Below are 18931 nucleotides of genomic sequence, written 5' to 3'. Positions count from 1 at the left end.
TGGCAAGCCACTCCTACCCAGTCACAGGACCATTAAGCCACAGCCACAAAATAAGCCACACCCACAGTGTGGCAGTAAAAGACTTTGGCTGTTCATGGGAACAACAAACTTCAGCTGAACCTTGTTTGGATGGAGTAGCTGTGGATGGGACCTTCTGCATCTAGACCCATCTTTGGTCTTGGGTGGGGTTACACTACCCCAGACAGACCCAATGAGCACACCTGGAGATCCCATGGGATTAACTAAAGAGTAAACAAATGCAACTACTAACTATAAGGAAAAAAAATTCATGTTCAATTACATGCAGATTTACCTACATAAATATCCTTTTTTCTGTGATAAAAAGTTCAACGGTTGTAATACTGTTCAAAACCTGATTCGTTGCCAAAAAGAACAAAGCGCCAATTCTGCAATGCAAGAATTTTCAAATTAGAAAGAGAGAACATATTATGGACCACAAATACGAAGCACTAATAACATAGAGTATGATAGGATCACAAATATAAGAAAACCAAGAGTGCCCCTAAATGAGGATAATTTTATACAGTGTGTGTGTGTGTGTGTGTGTGTGTGTGTGTGTCACATGTTTTTGCTGAATTTGAAAATTAAGGGAGACTTGGATATATCTATTCCGGCCTTTTTCTGGCCTCATCAGCTAGCCATACCCTCACTGGGATTTGAACTTGCAGCCTTTTGCCTTGTGAGGCAAAGAATTAACCTCTAGGCTACAGTATCTAATCCCTTCAGCTTTGTACCAGGGAAGGGTTATATGTTTTTTCTGTCGAATCACCCTGGTATATATATACCCAATGATTACTAGACAGTAGCAAAGACATAGAGAAAGCTTAAGACTTTGCTTCTGTCTAGTGGTCATCTAAAACCCAAATATTGTGGCATGATACAACACAGCAAGCAGGAACCTGCTGAAATACAGATAATAAGGACATAGACACTCTGTACATGTGACTTTTGCTAATCAAAAATATATGCATTTTAAATTATACTGGAAACCAGAAACATCAAGGGCTTGGTTACACAACTTAGGCCAGGGGTAGGCAAAGTTGGCTCTTCTATGACTTGTGGACTCCAACTCCCAGAATTCCTGAGCCAATCATGCTAGCTCAGGAATTCTGGGAGTTGAAGTCCACATGCCATAGAACAGCCAACTTTGCCTACCCCGGACTTAGGCAAATGAACCTTTTATAGGCATATACTATAAGCCCATAAGAGAGCATAAAATATCAAGAGAAGTGAATATTTGTAGCTCAGGGTTGGTGAACCTAGGTCAAGGGTGGGCAAAGTTGGCTCTTCTATGACATGTGGACTTCAACTCCCAGAATCCCTGAGCTAGCATGATTGGCTCAGGAATCCTGGGAGTTGAAGTCTACAAGTCATTAGAAGAGCCAACTTTGCCCACCCTTGACCTAGGTGATATTACCTAATTTGGTCATGAAACATCTGCAAGAAAATAACCGAGCTCAGAGACCCCATAACGTATCAACATTTCCAAAAGAAAAATAGTTTCTATTGCCCATTTTCATGCTCTTGATCAAACTAGGGACATTCCCAATGGAAATTGCCTAATTTTTCTGAAAACAAAACAAAACGAGAACAAAACACTATACTTTGATCAAGTCATCAAAACTAATGTGATTTATTCTAATTTCCTAGGAAATTATTCTTCCCTGCTCTACAAGTAAAAGAGCATGCAATAATTAAAACAATATTGGAGATTGTAATGCTAACATTTTTTTACTATACAGTGTTCCCTCGCTTTTCGCGGGGGATGCGTTCCGAGACCGCCCGCGAAAATCGAATTTCCGCAAAGTAGAGATGCGGAAGTAAATACACTATTTTTGGCTATGAACAGTATCACAAGCCTTCCCTTAACACTTTAAACCCCTAAATTACAATTTCCCATTCCCTTAGCAACCATTCAGATTATTACTCACCATGTTTATTTATTAAAGTTTATTTAAAAAAATATTTATTAAAGGCAGACGAAAGTTTGGCGATGACATATGACGTCATCGGGTGGGAAAAAACGTGGTTTAGGGGGAAAAACCCGCAAAGTATTTTTTAATTAATATTTTTGAAAAACCGTGGTATAGACTTTCCGCGAAGTTCGAACTCGCAAAAATCGAGGGAACACTGTAATTGTTCCAAGCCCAGCTAATCTCAAAAGTTAAACTATTAATTGACAAAGGTGCATTTGGTTTAGAAGAATGATTCTTACATTAACTAACCTGTTTTGAATGCCGGTTGCATCGTTTTTAACACCAGAAAAAAGAGCTGCAGTAATTATTCCCATGACCGTGATAATAGCTATCTAGGAAGAAAGGGTTCTTCAGATTATCAACGATAGAATGACAGGGATGAAATGTTTTGACAAATTGATGAGCTTATGAAACATTATACCTGTTTTCCGTAGCTCCCCAATTGAAATGATATGACAAATATTCCATCCCAATGACCAGGAAAGAATAGGAAGAATAGAGATAAGAAGCACTCTGCTTTTACAACTGCGAGGGTGATCTAAGTTGCAAAAATCTAGCCAACCACCAAATGGAATCAAAGAGTTAAAGAAAACTCCTACTTTTGCACCTTAGATCTGGTAGACTTGGCTGAGGAGATAGGTATCTTCCATTGTACTAACCAATGGTACGTATCTCTTAGCCATTGACTAAGATACAGTTGATTAGATTCCTATAGCTCACTATTCCACAATCAAAGCATATTTCGCCTATGTATAAACCCAGCTTTATCGAAATTTTGAAAACATACTAGGTGGTGGGTTGGGTTAGGTTAGATTGGGTTAGGTTAGGTTAGGGTAGATTAGGGTCGGTTAGGGTAAGTTAGGGTAGGGTAGGGTAGGTTAAGGTAGGGTAGGGTAGGGTTAGGGTTAGGTTAGGTTGAGTTGAGTTGAGCTGAGTTGAGCTGAGCTGAGCTGAGTTGAGTTGAGTTGAGTTGGGCTGGTTTTGGCCTAACCAACAAATAATTTGATCTAGAGTCTTTAGCTTTCATAATTTTAATCAGTGTGGCTATTAGTTGAGAATTCCTGTCTGGAAACTCCATGGACTTCCAAAGTCACAATACAGCAGCAGTTTAGGGTAGAGGGTATTAAAAATAAAGTAAATTATGCTTGAATGTGTTAACCAAGTAATACTAATGTCTGCTCAGAATTACCATTTGGTTAATGGGGATTACTCTTACATAAATATGCCTAGGATTGTGGCAGCAATTATCATAATTAAACTGACGGATATCTAAGATTTTTATTTTGAAGAATAAGCACACATAATTAAACTCTCAGCTAAGGTGATGGTGACAGGCTGTTCTGAAGTGTTGAACAGGAAGGATTTCCTCCATCAACATGACAGCAAGCTCTTAAAAGTGGTTGCCGAAAGATCCAAACCTAATTCTACCATTAAACAATTGGAGTGGGAAACAAGGATCATAGCTAGACCCATTTAAGAGGATTAACAAAGGGGATTAATTCCTTGAAATGTAAAGGATTTTGGAAGAATGCCTTCAAAAATCCACCTATAATGAGGTTAGGGAGATAGAAATGATTGTGAGGGAAAAAAAGTCAGAGCTCTTAGCTGAGAGAAAAATTGTAAGCTCCTAAAATCATAATTCTTGTCACAAGGTCAAATTTTTACAACCAATTTGTAAGATCCACATAAGATCAGCATAGACATAACAAAACTTTTTAACCTCGTGGCCTCTTCGCTTAGAAAATGTAATAATTACTATGTACTTTTTTTTTTTACCATTTGACAATTTTGCAAGAACATTAGCTGGACCCAAAGATCACAGTAAGAGGGGCAGAGATGCTATATAAAGGAAAAACCTTCAAAGCCTCCACTGTCCGAAAAATTAAGATGGAAACTACAAGCATGTTACCAAAGCCCTGCTCCTTTTTGATGGTGGTTGGTGATGATGGACGTGACATTTTCAACACTGTCCCAATCACAATTTGATTTTTTGGGGAATCCCTGCATCCCTACATGGTAATGCCTGTTACAAGCATTAAAGTTTCCTTCTAGTACATTTGGGAAACATGGTGAAGCACTGATCAGAGGAATTATCGCATGGACCACCCAACAGATTATTAAGTACAGCTGGATCTTCTAACTAGCAGGCTGCCTTAGCTGAGCTTAATATGACATCTTAACAACCGAAGTTGGTTTCATTATCTAGAACAGGGGCAGGCAAAGTTGGCTCTTCTATGGCATGTGGACTTCAACTCCCAGAATTCCTGAGCTAGGAGGATTGGCTCAGGAATTCTGGGAGTTGAAGTCCACATGCCATAGAAGAGCCAACTTTGCCTACCCCTGATCTAGAAGATCTAGAAGATGACTAGATCCCCAAACCCCCAACACTTTACCCTTAGATTATCCACGGTTGACCTCTCCAGATTCCTAAGAGGTCAGTAAGAGGCGAGTACCCTAGAGTGCCTTCCGCCCCTGTCCTATTGCTCTCCTATATCTCCTATACCTTTCTTCTATTCCTATATCTCTTCTTCTATTCTTTCATTGATACGTTCTATTACTATACCTTCTTTTCTATTATTTCTTAGATATATTTTACTATGAGTATCTCCTCTATAACCTTCATCATGTATTTTACTATGTGTATATAGATATATACCCACTAAAACCCTCATTGTGTATTGGACAAAATAAATAAATAAATAAATTAAATAAATTAAAAAAGGAAGCCATGGTTTGATTTTATTTTTGAGGACTCCGTTTGTATCCCTCAAATAGGCTTAAATGCAGCAATTCTATATCAGCCACAGATTAGCTGTTTCAAAAACCACTTAAATGATACATACAGTCATAATATATGAAGGGGGAGGAGGAAGAGGAGGAGGTCACTTTGTTTACCTGGGCTGTGGAATTTTGTGGGTTGCCTATCAAATTTTTAAATGTGCGCCTGGACAGCCACTTGAGTTGATGAAGAAAAGGAGTAGAATATGCAAGTCCTTTAATCATTGACCCCTGTCTTTTCTGCTCCTTAGATAATGCGTCCAGTTCTTCAGTCAATTTTTTGTAGAAAATGCATTTGGCAAACTGTAGTGCTAGTGTTGCAGCAATGGTCTCCTGTTCTCTTTCGGTGGCCTCAAGAACTGCGCGAGTGACAATGAAAAACCAAAATTAGTGCATTCAAATAAAATGAGAGACACATACAGGTCAGCTGATCCAAAGTTTATGTTCTAGGACTCAGGGGTCCTCAAACTTGGCAACTTTAAGACTTGCAGACTTCAATTCTATTTTATTTATCTATTTTATGTATTATATTTGTCAAACAAGTATAGACTTATATTTTGTATTAACATAACAAAGTATAAAGAAGTGATAAAAAGGAGAACAGGACAGAAGGACAAGAGCACTCAATAATAGGAAAAATTAAATACTGTGCAGAAACGACCAAATTAAGCCTGGAAATTAGAAATAAAGATGATTCTTTATTCAATAATTGCTGGGATCCCTTCTATCGCTGGTTAGAAAAAAAGAACAATTTGCCCAATATATGTTAAGAACCCTATACATTTAAATAGATACATATCTGGTGTCAAATCTTCCTTTTTTCTTCTAAATGGATGCATGAGACATCGATATATGTTAAAATTAGACTGGCTTTCTTAAAATCTCCTTATTTTGATTTATTCAACACTTTCTCTTACTTATTTATAATTTAAAATATTAGATATAAGGTAATGAGCTACTGAGAATATTTCTAGTTCATAATACCGTACACCCACCCGCCTTTTCCTTTCTTTTTTTCTCTTCTACTTTTCTTTCTTTTTTCTTTCTCTTTTTTTTTGTTTGTCTGCTTGTTTGTTTTGTCTGTTCCTGTTTACTGTTAAATGCATATTGTCTAGACCATAATTTGACACACAATCTTTGTTTTTTAATTTCCCAATTCCCCAATTCTCTTATTATTATTTTTCCTTGTATCTCGACATGTCTACACTGTTATTTGTACTTATTGTATTTATCCTTGTAAATAAAAACTTTATTTTTTAAAAAAAGGGTAAATAATTTAAGTTTGAAGATTTTGGGGTTGGGGAAATTCCCAGAATTTTCCAGCCAGCCAACTTTATTTTGGAGCTTTGAGTATTGGAAATAACAGAACTGCCCTTGGAGCACAATCTCCCTCCCGCCTCCATACAAATCAAATCAATAATAATAATAATAATAATAATAATAATAATAATAATAATAATAATAATAATGTAATTAATAATAATAATAATGTAATTAATTATTATTATTATTATTATTATTATTATTATTATTATTATTATTATTATTTCCTCCACAGAATATCTGAACAAGGTTGGTTGTTTATACCTGTGCTGTGAATGGTCATTTTACTGGCTGTAACGGCCGAGGAGTCCCCATTGATGATATCCAGAAAGAAATCTGCAGGGTTGTTGTACGGTTCGCACACAAAACCTGTAAGGATGTTTGTTTTTAAAAAAAAATCATTACCACAGCGGTTTTAATAAAAACTCATAAAGCAATTACAATTTGGCCTGTTTTCTTTAAGTTACATTCAATTTGGCTACTTTGTCGTGCTTAATGAGGGATAGCAAAAAAGGGTATTGACAAATACAGGATTTTTCAACCCGGAAGTCAAAATACCATCTACGCATGCATGCCCGTTTTTTCTATGGGCACGCATGCGTAGATGGCAACCGGGAGATCAGCTGCTGGGCGGCTTCCCTGGGTCTTCCCCCTCTTGCTGGCATCAGCGAGGAGTTTCCCCACCGCCCACGCAAACTCCTCGCTGCCGCTCGCCCGCCCTTCACCTGCCCACGCCGTTCGCTCCCCCTCTTGCTGGCGGGAGGGCGAGAAGCCCTCCCCAGCACCTGCTCGCCCGCCCTTCGCCGCTCGCCCGCCCTTCGCCCTGGCCGCTTCTTCCCAGCGGAGAAATTCCAGCCCCCACCTGGTCCCGCCCGATCCTCCTCCCTGAGGCAACTCGCCCTCCCATGGCCGCTTCCTCCACCCTCCATTGCAAGCCCTCGCCACCGCAGCCAACGCGCCCCCCAATCTTCGGCTCCTCGCTAGCGCTGCGGAAGTTTAAAACACCATCTGCACATGCGCAGATGGTGTTTTTACTTCCGCAGCGCTACTTCGCGAAAACCCGCTCGTTGCGGGGGGTCCTGGAACGGAACCCTCGCAACGAGCGGGGGATCACTGTATTTTCTTTTTAATTAGATATTAGAAACCATAACATTCCAATTGTTTTCAGAGATAGCAGAGCTTTACTATATTTAGATCCTAAAACTGCCCATCCAACCAAAGGTGCTTATACAGACAGTCCTCGAGTTATAACTGCAACTGAGCCCAAAATTCCTGTTGCTGTGTCTTAGGTTAGACAAATAAATATATTTTTTTTAAAAAAAAATCCATTTTTTACTGGAAACATAGAAACAAAGAAGATTGACGGCAGAAAAAGATCTCATGGTCTGTCTGTCTGTCTGTCTGTCTGTCTGTCTGTCTGTCTGTCTACCTACCTATTTATTAGATTGATTTGTTTATTCATTCATTCATTCATTCATTCATTCATTCATTCATTCATTCATTCATTCATTCATTCATTCATTCATTGGATTTGTATGCCGCCCTTCTCCGAAGACTCGGGACAACTCTGCTTTTATACTATTTTCCTGTATTTTATCTTAGCATGGATCTATGTTTATCCCAGGTTTAAATTCAGTTACTGTGGATTAACCAACCACGTCTGCTGAAAGTTTGCTCCAAGCATCTACTACTTTCAGTAAAATAATATTTTCTTACGTTGCTTCTGATCTTTCTGCCAACTAACTTCAGATTGTGCCCCCTTGTTCTTGTGTTCACTTTCCTATTAAAGACACTTCCCTCCTGGACCTTATTTAACCCTTTAACATATTTAAATGTTTCGATCATGTCCCCCCTTTCCCTTCTGTCCTCCAGACTATACAGATGGAGTTCATTAAGTCTTTCCTGATACATTTTATGCTTAAGACCTTCCACCATTCTTGTAGCCCGTCTTTGGACCCGTTCAATTTTGTCAATATCTTTTTGTAGGTGAGGTCTCCAGAACTGAACACAGTATTATTCCAAATGGGGTCTCACCAGCGCTCTATATAGCGGGATCACAATCTCCCTCTTCCTGCTTGTTATACCTCTAGCTATGCAGCCAAGCATCCGACTTGCTTTTCCTACCCCCCGACAGTTGGAATGTTAACTCCCCAATTAGAAAGGCAGAGGGATAATGAAGTGGGATGAGAATGGGGCGAGCCCCACTAGAAACTCACCGAGACTCTTGAAATAGGGGAGGGCGTTGTCAGCTGGCCCATGATACAATAGCTTTCCAGCAGCAAGTAACGTCAGGGTGTCAAACAACTTGAAAATAGAATAGCGGGGCTGATGGATGGAAAAAATGATGGTCTTTCCTTGTAGGGACATCCTGGATACAACACAGGGAAGACCATTACCTGGTGTAAGAAATCTGTGCTTTTAATTGCTCTGCATCAAACTACAGTGGTCCTTCTACTTACGAGCTTAATTCGTTCCATGACCAGGTTCTTCAGTAGAAAGGTTTGTAAGAAGAAGCCATTTGTCCCATAGGAATCAATGTAAAAGAAAATAATGTGTGTGATTGGAGAAACCACAGGGAGGGTGCGCACTGGAGCTGACAGGGCAAGGCCTCACGTGACCTCCGATATGGCTCCGTATGCCACCTATGGCAGTGTTTCCCAACCTTGGCCACTTGAAGATATTCGCTGGCTGGGGAATTCTGGGAGTTGAAGTCCAGATATCTTCAAGTGGCCAAGGTTGGGAAACACTGACCTAAGGTACGTGCGCCACAGGTTCGCCATCATTGGTCTAAGCTATGGCCAGAGCTTGCCTGCAACATTACATTGCATCCCCTGCGCTGCCAGGGTTGTAAAAGAAACATAGAAACATAGAAGACTGACGGCAGAAAAAGACCTCACGGTCCATCTAGTCTGCCCTTATACTATTTTCTGTATTTTATCTTACAATGGATCTATGTTTATCCCAGGCATGTTTAAATTCAGTTACTGTGGATTTATCTACCACATCTGCTGGAAGTTTGTTCCAAGGATCTACTACTCTTTCAGTAAAATAATATTTTCTCATGTTGCTTTTGATCTTTCCTCCAACTAACTTCATATTGTGTCCCCTTGTTCTTGTGTTCACTTTCCTATTAAAAAACACTTCCTTCCTGAACCTTATTTAACCCTTTCACATCTTTAAATGTTTCGATCATGTCCCCCCTTTTCCTTCTGTCCTCCAGACTATACAGGTTGAGTCCATGAAGTCTTTCCTGATACGTTTGATGCTTAAGACCTTCCACCATTCTTGTAGCCCGTCTTTGGACCCCTTCAATTTTGTCAATCTCTTTTTGTAGGTGAGGTCTCCAGAACTAGACACAGTATTCCAAATGTGACATATGAAATGAATGAATGACACAGAATGAAGAAGATTCTCCTGGCCGCCAGGAGTTACACAAGTACAGGTGGTTCTCAAGCAATTGTTTAAATGAGTTGCGCTCTATTTTACAAACTTTTTTTTTTGCCATGACGACCAAGTATGATTATGATTTATTAGATTTGTATGTAAATTTGTAAATTTATTAGATTTGTAAGCAAATGTCTGCTGCAAGTCACTTTTTCCAGTGCCGTTGCAACTTCCAAAGGTGGCTACACGACCGGCCGTAACTCGAGCCCTACCTGTGGCACAAATTACCTTTTTAAGAGGAGCAGGACAGCGTTGGCTGTGCTAGAGTCCAGTCCTGTGGTTGGTTCATCTAAGAACAACACTTTGGGGTTAGTAATGAGTTCTAATCCAATGCTCGTCCTTTTCCTTTCCCCCCCTGAAACTCCACGAGTAAAATAGGTGCCAACCTGGTGCAGCAAAGGAAATGGCAAAATAAAATTCTTGGAAATGTAACAGTATTGGGGGGGGGAAAATATTACAGCATAAAATACTTTAAATGATGTCCGCTTCAAATACAATGGTACCTCTACTACTTCAGCTTCAACCGCAACAACACAAGAGCACGCAGCAGATTCAAACTTAATATTAACTGCTCCAAACTTGACTGTAAAAAATACGACTTTCGTAATCGAGTTTCTTGAAGCGTGGGACTCATTACCGGACTCAGTAGTGTCAACCCCTAACCCCCAAAATTTCTCCCTTAGACTCTCCACGATTGACCTCTCCAGGTTCCTAAGAGGTCAGTAAGGGGTGTGCATAAGTGCACTAGCCTGCCTTCCGTCCCCTGTCCAATTGTCTCTCCTTATCTTATATATCATATATCTTTTCTTCCCTCATATATCTTCTCCTCTATTTTTATATCTTCACTTTATATATAATACTTCATGTCTATTCTCTTCAATATGTATTGGACAAAATGAATGAATGAATGAATGAATGAATGAATGAATGAATGAATGAATGAATGAATAAATAAATAAATAAATAAATAAATTCTTAACTAGAATGTTACCTCCCAGGTGATTCCTAGAGAGGCCCCACAGAGGCTTCTCACCACCTTTTCCGGCCCTGTTTCCTCCCAGGAGATTCCTAGAGAGATTCTTTTGGGGGGGGGCTATGCTTAGGTCGTGTATAAGACAACATAGTTCTAAGCTTTCACAGCCTATGATTGTAAGTCTAGTTGCGCACGGTATTCTGTTGCAAACGGAGGAGTGGAGGGCTGGTGGACAAACACCACGCTGCAGCTTACGTATACAACTAGACATATTTTTTCTGGATTCCAGAAAAAAACCTACCCTTCATAGATGGTGGGTTTATAGCATTCTTTACAGGCATAAATATTCACACCACGAAACACTGGGACCTCATTTGGGATTAAAAATGATGCTTATGTATGTCCCGGTCCTATCTGGACCGGGATTCATTGCTCACAGTCACTCACGCCCTCATCACCTCGAGATTCGACTACTGTAACGCTCTCTACATGGGGCTACCTTTGAAAAGTGTTCGGAAACTTCAGATCGTGCAGAATGCAGCTGCGAGAGCAATCATGGGCTTACCTAGGTATGCCCATGTTTCACCATCACTCCGCAGTCTGCATTGGCTGCCGATCAGTTTCCGGTCACAATTCAAAGTGTTGGTTATGACCTTTAAAGCCCTTCATGGCATCGGACCAGAATATCTCCGAGACCGCCTTCTGCCGCACGAATCCCAGCGACCGATTAGGTCCCACAGAGTGGGCCTTCTCCGGGTCCCGTCAACTAAACAATGTCGGTTGGCGGGCCCCAGGGGAAGAGCCTTCTCTGTGGCGGCCCCGGCCCTCTGGAACCAACTCCCCCCGGAGATTAGAACTGCCCCTACTCTCCCTGCCTTCCGTAAAGTTCTTAAAACCCACCTTTGTCGTCAGGCATGGGGGAACTGAAACACCTCCCCCGGCCACGTACAATTTATGTATGGTATGTTTGTGTGTGTGCTTGTTAATATAGTGGGGTTCTTTTAAAAACTATTTTAAATACTTAAATTTATTGAATCTATTTGGATTTGTACAATTGTTTATATTTTTGTTGTGAGCCGCCCCGAGTTCGCGGAGAGGGGCGGCATACAAATCTAAATAATAAATAAATAAATAAATAAATAGATAGATAGATAGATAGATAGATAGATAGATAGATAGATAGATAGATAGATAGATACCTTAGAATCTGCAACTCTAGTCAAATCCAATTCCTTGAGAATCTGTTCAACCCTCTGATTCTTTTCATATTTGGTCGTCGATAAAGGTAGCCGAAGGGCTGCTGAAAACATTAAGTTTTCTCTGACTGTCAAGGTCCCCATCACAATGTCATCCTTAGAGGTTAAAAAAAACACACAACTGGGCATTTCCATTTGGACATTAGACTTGCTTAGACTACAGTACAATCATTATTAGACACTTAAGAGGGTTTAGAGCATTCACAGAATCTGGGTTCTTTTTAAAAAACTATCAAAGCAGAGACGGGTTTTATATGAAGACATGCCCCCGCGTATATAGGATTTTCAAAGACTTCCACCACCACCCATCCCATAGCCCTCAACTTACAACCACAATTGAGCCCAAAATTCTCCAAACTTTTTGGAGTGTAAGATGCACCTTTTCCCTCCTAAAAGAGGCTGAAAATTTGGGTGGGTCTTATTATTATTATTATTATTTATTATTTATTAGATTTGTATGCCGCCCCTCTCCGGAGACTTGGGGCAGCTCACAACAACAATAAAACAATGCCCAACAAATCTAATAACTTAAAAACATTTAAAAACCCATTATTAAAAGCAAACATACACACAAACATACCATTCATAAACTGTATAGGCCCAGGGGAGATGTCTCAATTCCCCCATGCCTGACGGCAGGGGTAGGTTTTAAGGAGTTTACAAAAGGCAAGGAGGGTGGGGGCAGTTCGAATCTCCGGGGGGAGCTGGTTCCAGAGGGTCGGGGCCGCCACAGAGAAGGCTCTTCCCCCAGGTCCCGCCAAATGACATTATTTAGTTGATGGGACCCAGAGAAGGCCAACTCTGTGGGACATAACCGGTCGCAGGGATTCGTGCGGCAGATTATGCCCCAAATGTAGCTTTTTCGAAGCTTTTTTTCCCCCAGACATAACAAGATGCTAATGACCTTCCCAGCTTGCAGGCTTGTTTTCATTGCTACTCCCTTTGAAAAAGGGTTTTTTCAGCCCTAATGTGGTGCTAAGGATCTTCCAGGTGTTCAGGATTATTTTCATTGCTGTTCCAAAGAACTTTTTTTTTCAGCCCTAATCAAGGGACAAAATAATGTGCTAAGGATGCTAACCACATGAATACCTGGTAGGTAGATTTTTTTCCCCTCCTATTTTCCTCCCAAAAAAACTAAGGTGCGCCTGAAAAATAACGTATTCCTGAAGCTAACTATTCTTTTTTAAAGAAAAAAAATTATTGAAATATATACATTTTAAAAAATATAAAGAAAAAAACACATTAATACAAATACATAAAGACACATGTAAACACACATACACAAGATATTCAAATTAAAATATTCTCGTTCATTAAGCAAACTATTCTACTCGGCCAATGTGTAATAAATAAATTGAGTGACAGAGAAATGAAAAGGGGGTTCTATACTACAGGACTGCTGGGAAATTAAGTATGTAGATTATACAAGTACATAAAGACACATGTAAATGCACACACACACACACACAAAAGATATTCAAATTAAAATATTCTCGTTCATGTCAACTAAACAATGTCGTTTGGCGGGACCCAGGGGAAGAGCCTTCTCTGTGGCGGCCCCGGCCCTCTGGAACCAACTCCCCCCAGAGATTAGAATAGCCCCCACCCTTCTTGCCTTTTGTAAGCTTCTTAAAACCCACCTCTGTCGTCAGGCATGGGGGAACTGAGATACTCTTTCCCCCTAGGCTTCTACAATTTCTGTATGGTATGTTTGTATGTATGATTGGTTTTAAAATAAGGGTTTTTAGCTGCTATAGTATTGGATTGTCGCATGTTGTTTTTACCACTGTTGTTAGCCGCCCTGAGTCTACGGAGAGGGGCGGCATACAAATCCAATAGATAGATAGATAGATAGATAGATAGATAGATAGATAGATAGATAGATAGATAGATAGATAGATAGATAGATAGATAGATAGATAGATAGATAGATAGATAAAGAGAGAGAGAGAGAAAGAAAGAGAGAGAGAGAGAGATAGAGAGAGATGATAGATAGATAGATAGATAGATAGATAGATAGATAGATAGATAGATAGATAGATAGATAGATAGATAGATAGATAGATAGATAGATAGATAGATAGATAGATAAAGCAAACTATTCTACTTAAATTGAGTGACTGAGAAATGAAATGGGGGTTCTGTACTACAGGACTGCAGGGAAATAAAATATGTAGATAATACAAATACATAAAGACACATGTAAATAAACACACAGACACACACACACACACACACACACACACACAAAAGATATTCAAATTAAAATATCCTCGTTCATTAAGCAAACTACAGTATTCTACTTGGCCAATGTATAATAAATAAATTGAGTGACAGAGAAATGAAAAGGGGGTTCTATACTGCAGGACTGCTGGGAAATAAAATATGTGAGATTACACATAGCAACATAGCAACAAAAGGCTTACCTGTACTACGTATCCAGACATACATTTAAAATGTGTTGGCAGGGCCATGCCATCTAACAAAATAGCCCCAGACAGTCCCTGGGGATCTTTCCGTGTGGATAAAATGTCCAATAGCCTAAAAGGAAAATAAAACCCATTTCAATTAAAATGATGGAGACCTCCATTTCGGGAACACATCAATTGGGGCTTTGCGATCCTTTGAGATTACCATTTGTCTTTGCCTTTGGATAAAAAAGAGGAGCTTTCAAGACAGCTACATACCATATTTTTCAGTGTATAAGACGCATCTCTTCCCTCCATAAAAGAGGTTGATAATTAGGGTGTGTCTTATACTCTGAATGTAGCTTTTTCTTCCCCCCAGCCCTAACCAGGTGCTAATGATGTTCCCAGCTCTTACTGGCTTGCAAGCCCTTTCGTTGTTACTCTCTGCAAAGAAGAATGTTTTCCAAGCCCTAAGTCTTTGCAGGGTTTTTAGGGCTTTTGTTCCGTTATTTTAACACTTACGAAGATTTGCCACAGCCGGTGGGTCCTAGGATTGCATTAAGACCAGGTTTCATGGAACCACTGTAAAATAAAATAGGTTTGTTACTCTGGAGAGGTTTACTGTACATATGTTTTACAAACTACACATTTTGCTTTGTTATCTTAGATTCACAGGCTGATTACTTGTGATCAGTTTCTGGTCACAATTCAAAGTGTTGGTTATGACCTATAAAGCCCTTCATGGCATCGGACCAGAATACCTCCGGGACCCCCTTCTGCCGCACGAATCCCAGCGGTCGGTTAGGTCCCACAGAGTTGGCCTTCTCCGGGTCCCGTCGACAAAACAATGTCGTTTGGCGGGACCCAGGGGAAGAGCCTTCTCTGTGGCGGCCCCGGCCCTCTGGAACCAACTCCCCCCAGAGATCAGAACTGCCCCCACCCTCCTTGCCTTTCGCAAGCTTCTTAAAACCCACCTTTGTCGTCAGGCATGGGATAATTAAGATATTCTTTCCCCCTAGGCTTCCACAATTTATGTATGGTACGTTTGTATGTATGATTGGTTTTAAAATAAGGGTTTTTAGCTTCTTTAGTATTGGATTGTCGCACGTTGTTTTTATTACTGTTGTTAGCCGCCCCGAGTCTACGGAGAGGGGCAGCATACAAATCCAATAAAATGAAATGAAATGATTATTAGCATCATTTGAATTATCTGGTGTTCCCCCACCCAAATCCTAACCAAATGTGATCCTGTTTAGCTTCCCAGCCCATATCAATTTACTAGAATAGAATAGAATAGAATAGAATTTTATTGGCCAAGTGTGATTGGACACACAAGGAATTTGTCTTGGTGCAGATGCTCTCAGCGTACATAAAAGAAATGAGACATTTGTCAAGAATCATGGGGTACAACACTTAATGATTGTCATAGGGGTCAAATAAGCAATGAAGAAGCAATATTAATAAAAATCTTAGGATACAAGCAACAAGTGACAGTCATACAGTCCTAAGTGGGAGAAAAAGGATGATAGGAATGATGAGAAAAACTAGTAGAATAGAAGTGCAGATTTAGTAAAAAGTCTGACAGTGTTGAAGGAATTATTTGTTTAGCAGAGTGATGGCGTTCGGGAAAAAACTGTTCTTGTGTCTAGTTGTCTTAGTGTGCTGTGCTCTGTAGCGACAATTTGAGGGTAGGAGTTGAAACACACAGAGTTAAAACTTACCTGATATTGAACAAAATGTTCTTCTTAATTTCTTTCCGAAAGCCAAGGTAACCAGTCTTCAATTTCACGTAATAGGAAACATTGAAAAAGGTCATGGTGCTTCCTTCTACAATCATCTTGTTTGAGAAAGTCACTCTTCTCTTCGATATGTCAACTATACTTTTTTCAGGATCTTGAAGAGGAGAAAAAAAACAGAAGGAATGATTGGCAGATCTGGAGAGAACAAGGCTGGCGGAAGAAATAATCGGCTATCGAATACACGCTGCGGAATAATACACGTCTCGTGCTAAAATAATGTTGAGTGAACTGTGGTTTACCACCATATTCTAAAAAGGGTTAGATTTTTGCACCTGGCTAAGATATTGCCTTTGAAAAATGGCTTCCAACAAAAGCCTTAATGCAATATTTTACCAGAAAATATAATACAAAATGCTGGTGGGAAGCCGCATATGGCTAACAGCCCATCCGTACCGTAAAACAAACATTCTATAATGGTTGGAAATACCCAGTGCGTTAAACCCAAATCAAACCTCTCTACGAGTAGGGTTCAGTTCTTGCAGGAAAAACCTATCTGAATTGACATCCTTAAGTTTGCAAGTACTTGGGTGCTTCTTTTATAATTCTGTAGCATATCAAGTTCTGCAAGTAGGACATTGGGGCAGCCAGGGAATCTGATGATCAGATGAACCAGGCACAACAAAGAGTTTTCAATTATTCAGGAAGCCTTTGCACACTTATACAATCCTTATTTATTTATATTTCTGTAACGTAGTAGTAGTCTTTGGCTTACAACAGTCCATTTAACCATCATTCAAAGTTACAGTGGCGCTGAAAAAATTGACTTGTGACCATTTTTTTTTACACTTAACGATTTGTCGTAAGATCCCCACGTGATCAGAATTCAGATTTTAGGCAACTGGCTCATATTTATTATGATGGTTGTGGTGTCAATGGACAAGTTACATTCGCTTAATGACCACGTGATTGTCTTAACAACTAGGGCAAGAAAGGTCATAAAATGCAGCAAAGCTCACTTAACAAGTGTCTCAATAACAGAATTTAGGGCTCAATTGTGGTTGTAACTTGAAGACCAGCTGTATATACTTTTGAAACACAGAGGCTTGTTTATATATATATATAAATGGTCTTGGTATATTCGGGTTTCTTCCCGTGTAGGATTCAGAAATTTCTGGCGACATTTCAACGAGGTCCCACTCGTCATCTTCAGGCTGGTGCTTCTGTCCTTGTTGGGTGTTCGCCCTAGAACAAGGACAGAAGCACCAGCCTGAAGATGACGAGTGGGACCTCGTCGAAACGTTGCCAGAAATTTCCAAATCCTACACGGGAATAAACCCGAATATACCAAGACCGTCATACCTGTACCTGTGAAAATCTACGAAAACACACACACACATATATAAATATGTAATGTGTGTGTGTGTGTGTGTGTATATATATATGTATATATGTATGTATGTATGTATGTATGTATGTATGTATGTATGTATGTAATATATATGTGTATATATGTATCCCTTCCCTGGTACAGAGCTAAAGGGATTGGATACTGTAGCCTAGAGGTTAATTCTCTGCTTTTACAAGACCAAGGTTGCAAGTTCAAGTCCCAGTGAGGGTATGGCTAACTGATGAGGCCAGAATAAGGCCGAAATAGATCTATTCTAGTCTCCCTTAATTTTCAAATTCAGCAAAAACATGTGACAAAAACATCAAACAAGCCTAAAAAGTACCCTCAAAGTTTTGCATCTTGTATAAACATGGTGGCTAGGCCCCAGATTATTGGGGACCATATGCTGACTTTGTACACCGCTTAGAAGGGGCTAGAAAGCACCGTGAAGTGGTCTGTAAGTCTAAGCGCTATTGCTATTTACCAAGCCCATTGTGTGGTGGCGCCCTTACAAATGAAAGAAGGGCCTCAAACCAGGGGCAGGCAAAGTTGGCTCTTCTCTGACATGTGGACTTCACCTCCCAGAATTCCTGACCTAGCATGATTGGCTCAGGGATTCTGGGAGTGGAAGTCCACACAAGTCCTAGAAGAGCCGACTTTGCCTACCCCTGTCTCAAAGGAACTGCCACATTTGAGTACAATAAGAGCCAGGGGGGCCACCCGAGCCATTTTTTTCCCCCTGAACCCCACAACTTACGAGACTAGACTTTCAATCCTGGGCCTAGAAAGTTTAGAACTAAGACGCCTTAACCAATTGTCTCTCCTTATCTCATTTATCTTTTCTTCCTTTCAAATTTGTTCACCTATACTTTTATATCTTTTCTTCTATTCGTTTCTTTTGTTATATTACTACATATCTATTCTCTTCAACGTGTATTATGTATTGGACTAACTAACTAACTAACTAACTAACTAACTAACGAACGAACGAACGAACGAAAGAAAGAAAGAAAGAAAGAAAGAAAGATCTAAGTATTGCCCACAAGATCATATGCTGCAACGTCCTGCCTGTTGGCGACTACTTCAGCTTCAACCACAACAACACAAGAGCACACAACAGATTTAAACTTAATATTAACCGCTCCAAACTTGACTGTAAAAAATATGACTTCAGTAACCGAGTTGTCGAAGCGTGGAACTCATTACCGGACTCCATAGTGTCATCCCCAAACCCCCAACACTTTAGCCTTAGATTATCCACGGTTGACCTCTCCAGACTCCTAAGAGGTCAGTAAGGGGCGAGTACAAGTGCACTAGAGTGCCTTCCATCCCCTGTCCTATTGCTCTCCTATATCTCCTATACCTTTCTTCTATTCCTATATCTCTTCTTCTATTCCTTCATTGATATGTTCTATTCCTATATCTTCTCTTCTATTCTTTCTTAGATATATTTTACTATGTTTATCTCCTCTACAACCTTCACCATGTATTTTACTATGTGTATATAGATCAGTGTTTCCCAACCTTGGCAACTTGAAGATACAGTATTTGGACTTCAACTCCCAGAATTCCCCAGCCAGCGAATGCTGGGAGTTGAAGTCCAAATATTTTCAAGTGGCCAAGGTT

At 40.0% G+C, this 18931-nt stretch overlaps 1 protein-coding gene across 2 annotated transcripts in view; it reads right to left on the bottom strand.

Moving 5' to 3' along the window:
- The window catches only part of LOC139169991 (broad substrate specificity ATP-binding cassette transporter ABCG2-like), a 28400-nt gene that overhangs the window by 8875 nt on the left and 594 nt on the right, over positions 1-18931 (bottom strand). For both annotated transcript variants that reach the window (XM_070756693.1, XM_070756695.1), the window contains exons 2-11: positions 15901-16072; positions 14702-14761; positions 14198-14312; positions 11715-11867; positions 9771-9928; positions 8315-8466; positions 6363-6467; positions 4893-5134; positions 2247-2329; positions 318-407 (exon numbers count right to left, since the gene is read on the bottom strand). In XM_070756693.1, the coding sequence (XP_070612794.1) occupies positions 318-407; positions 2247-2329; positions 4893-5134; positions 6363-6467; positions 8315-8466; positions 9771-9928; positions 11715-11867; positions 14198-14312; positions 14702-14761; positions 15901-16072 (1330 nt within the window). The remainder of the gene's footprint in view (positions 1-317; positions 408-2246; positions 2330-4892; positions 5135-6362; positions 6468-8314; positions 8467-9770; positions 9929-11714; positions 11868-14197; positions 14313-14701; positions 14762-15900; positions 16073-18931) is intronic.

The sequence above is a fragment of the Erythrolamprus reginae genome, chromosome 7, assembly GCF_031021105.1.
Source record: "Erythrolamprus reginae isolate rEryReg1 chromosome 7, rEryReg1.hap1, whole genome shotgun sequence".
In the NCBI taxonomy this organism is placed as follows: domain Eukaryota; kingdom Metazoa; phylum Chordata; class Lepidosauria; order Squamata; family Dipsadidae; genus Erythrolamprus; species Erythrolamprus reginae.
The sequence above is the reverse complement of the archived record's forward strand: the minus strand, read 5'-3'. Positions and strand labels throughout refer to the sequence as shown.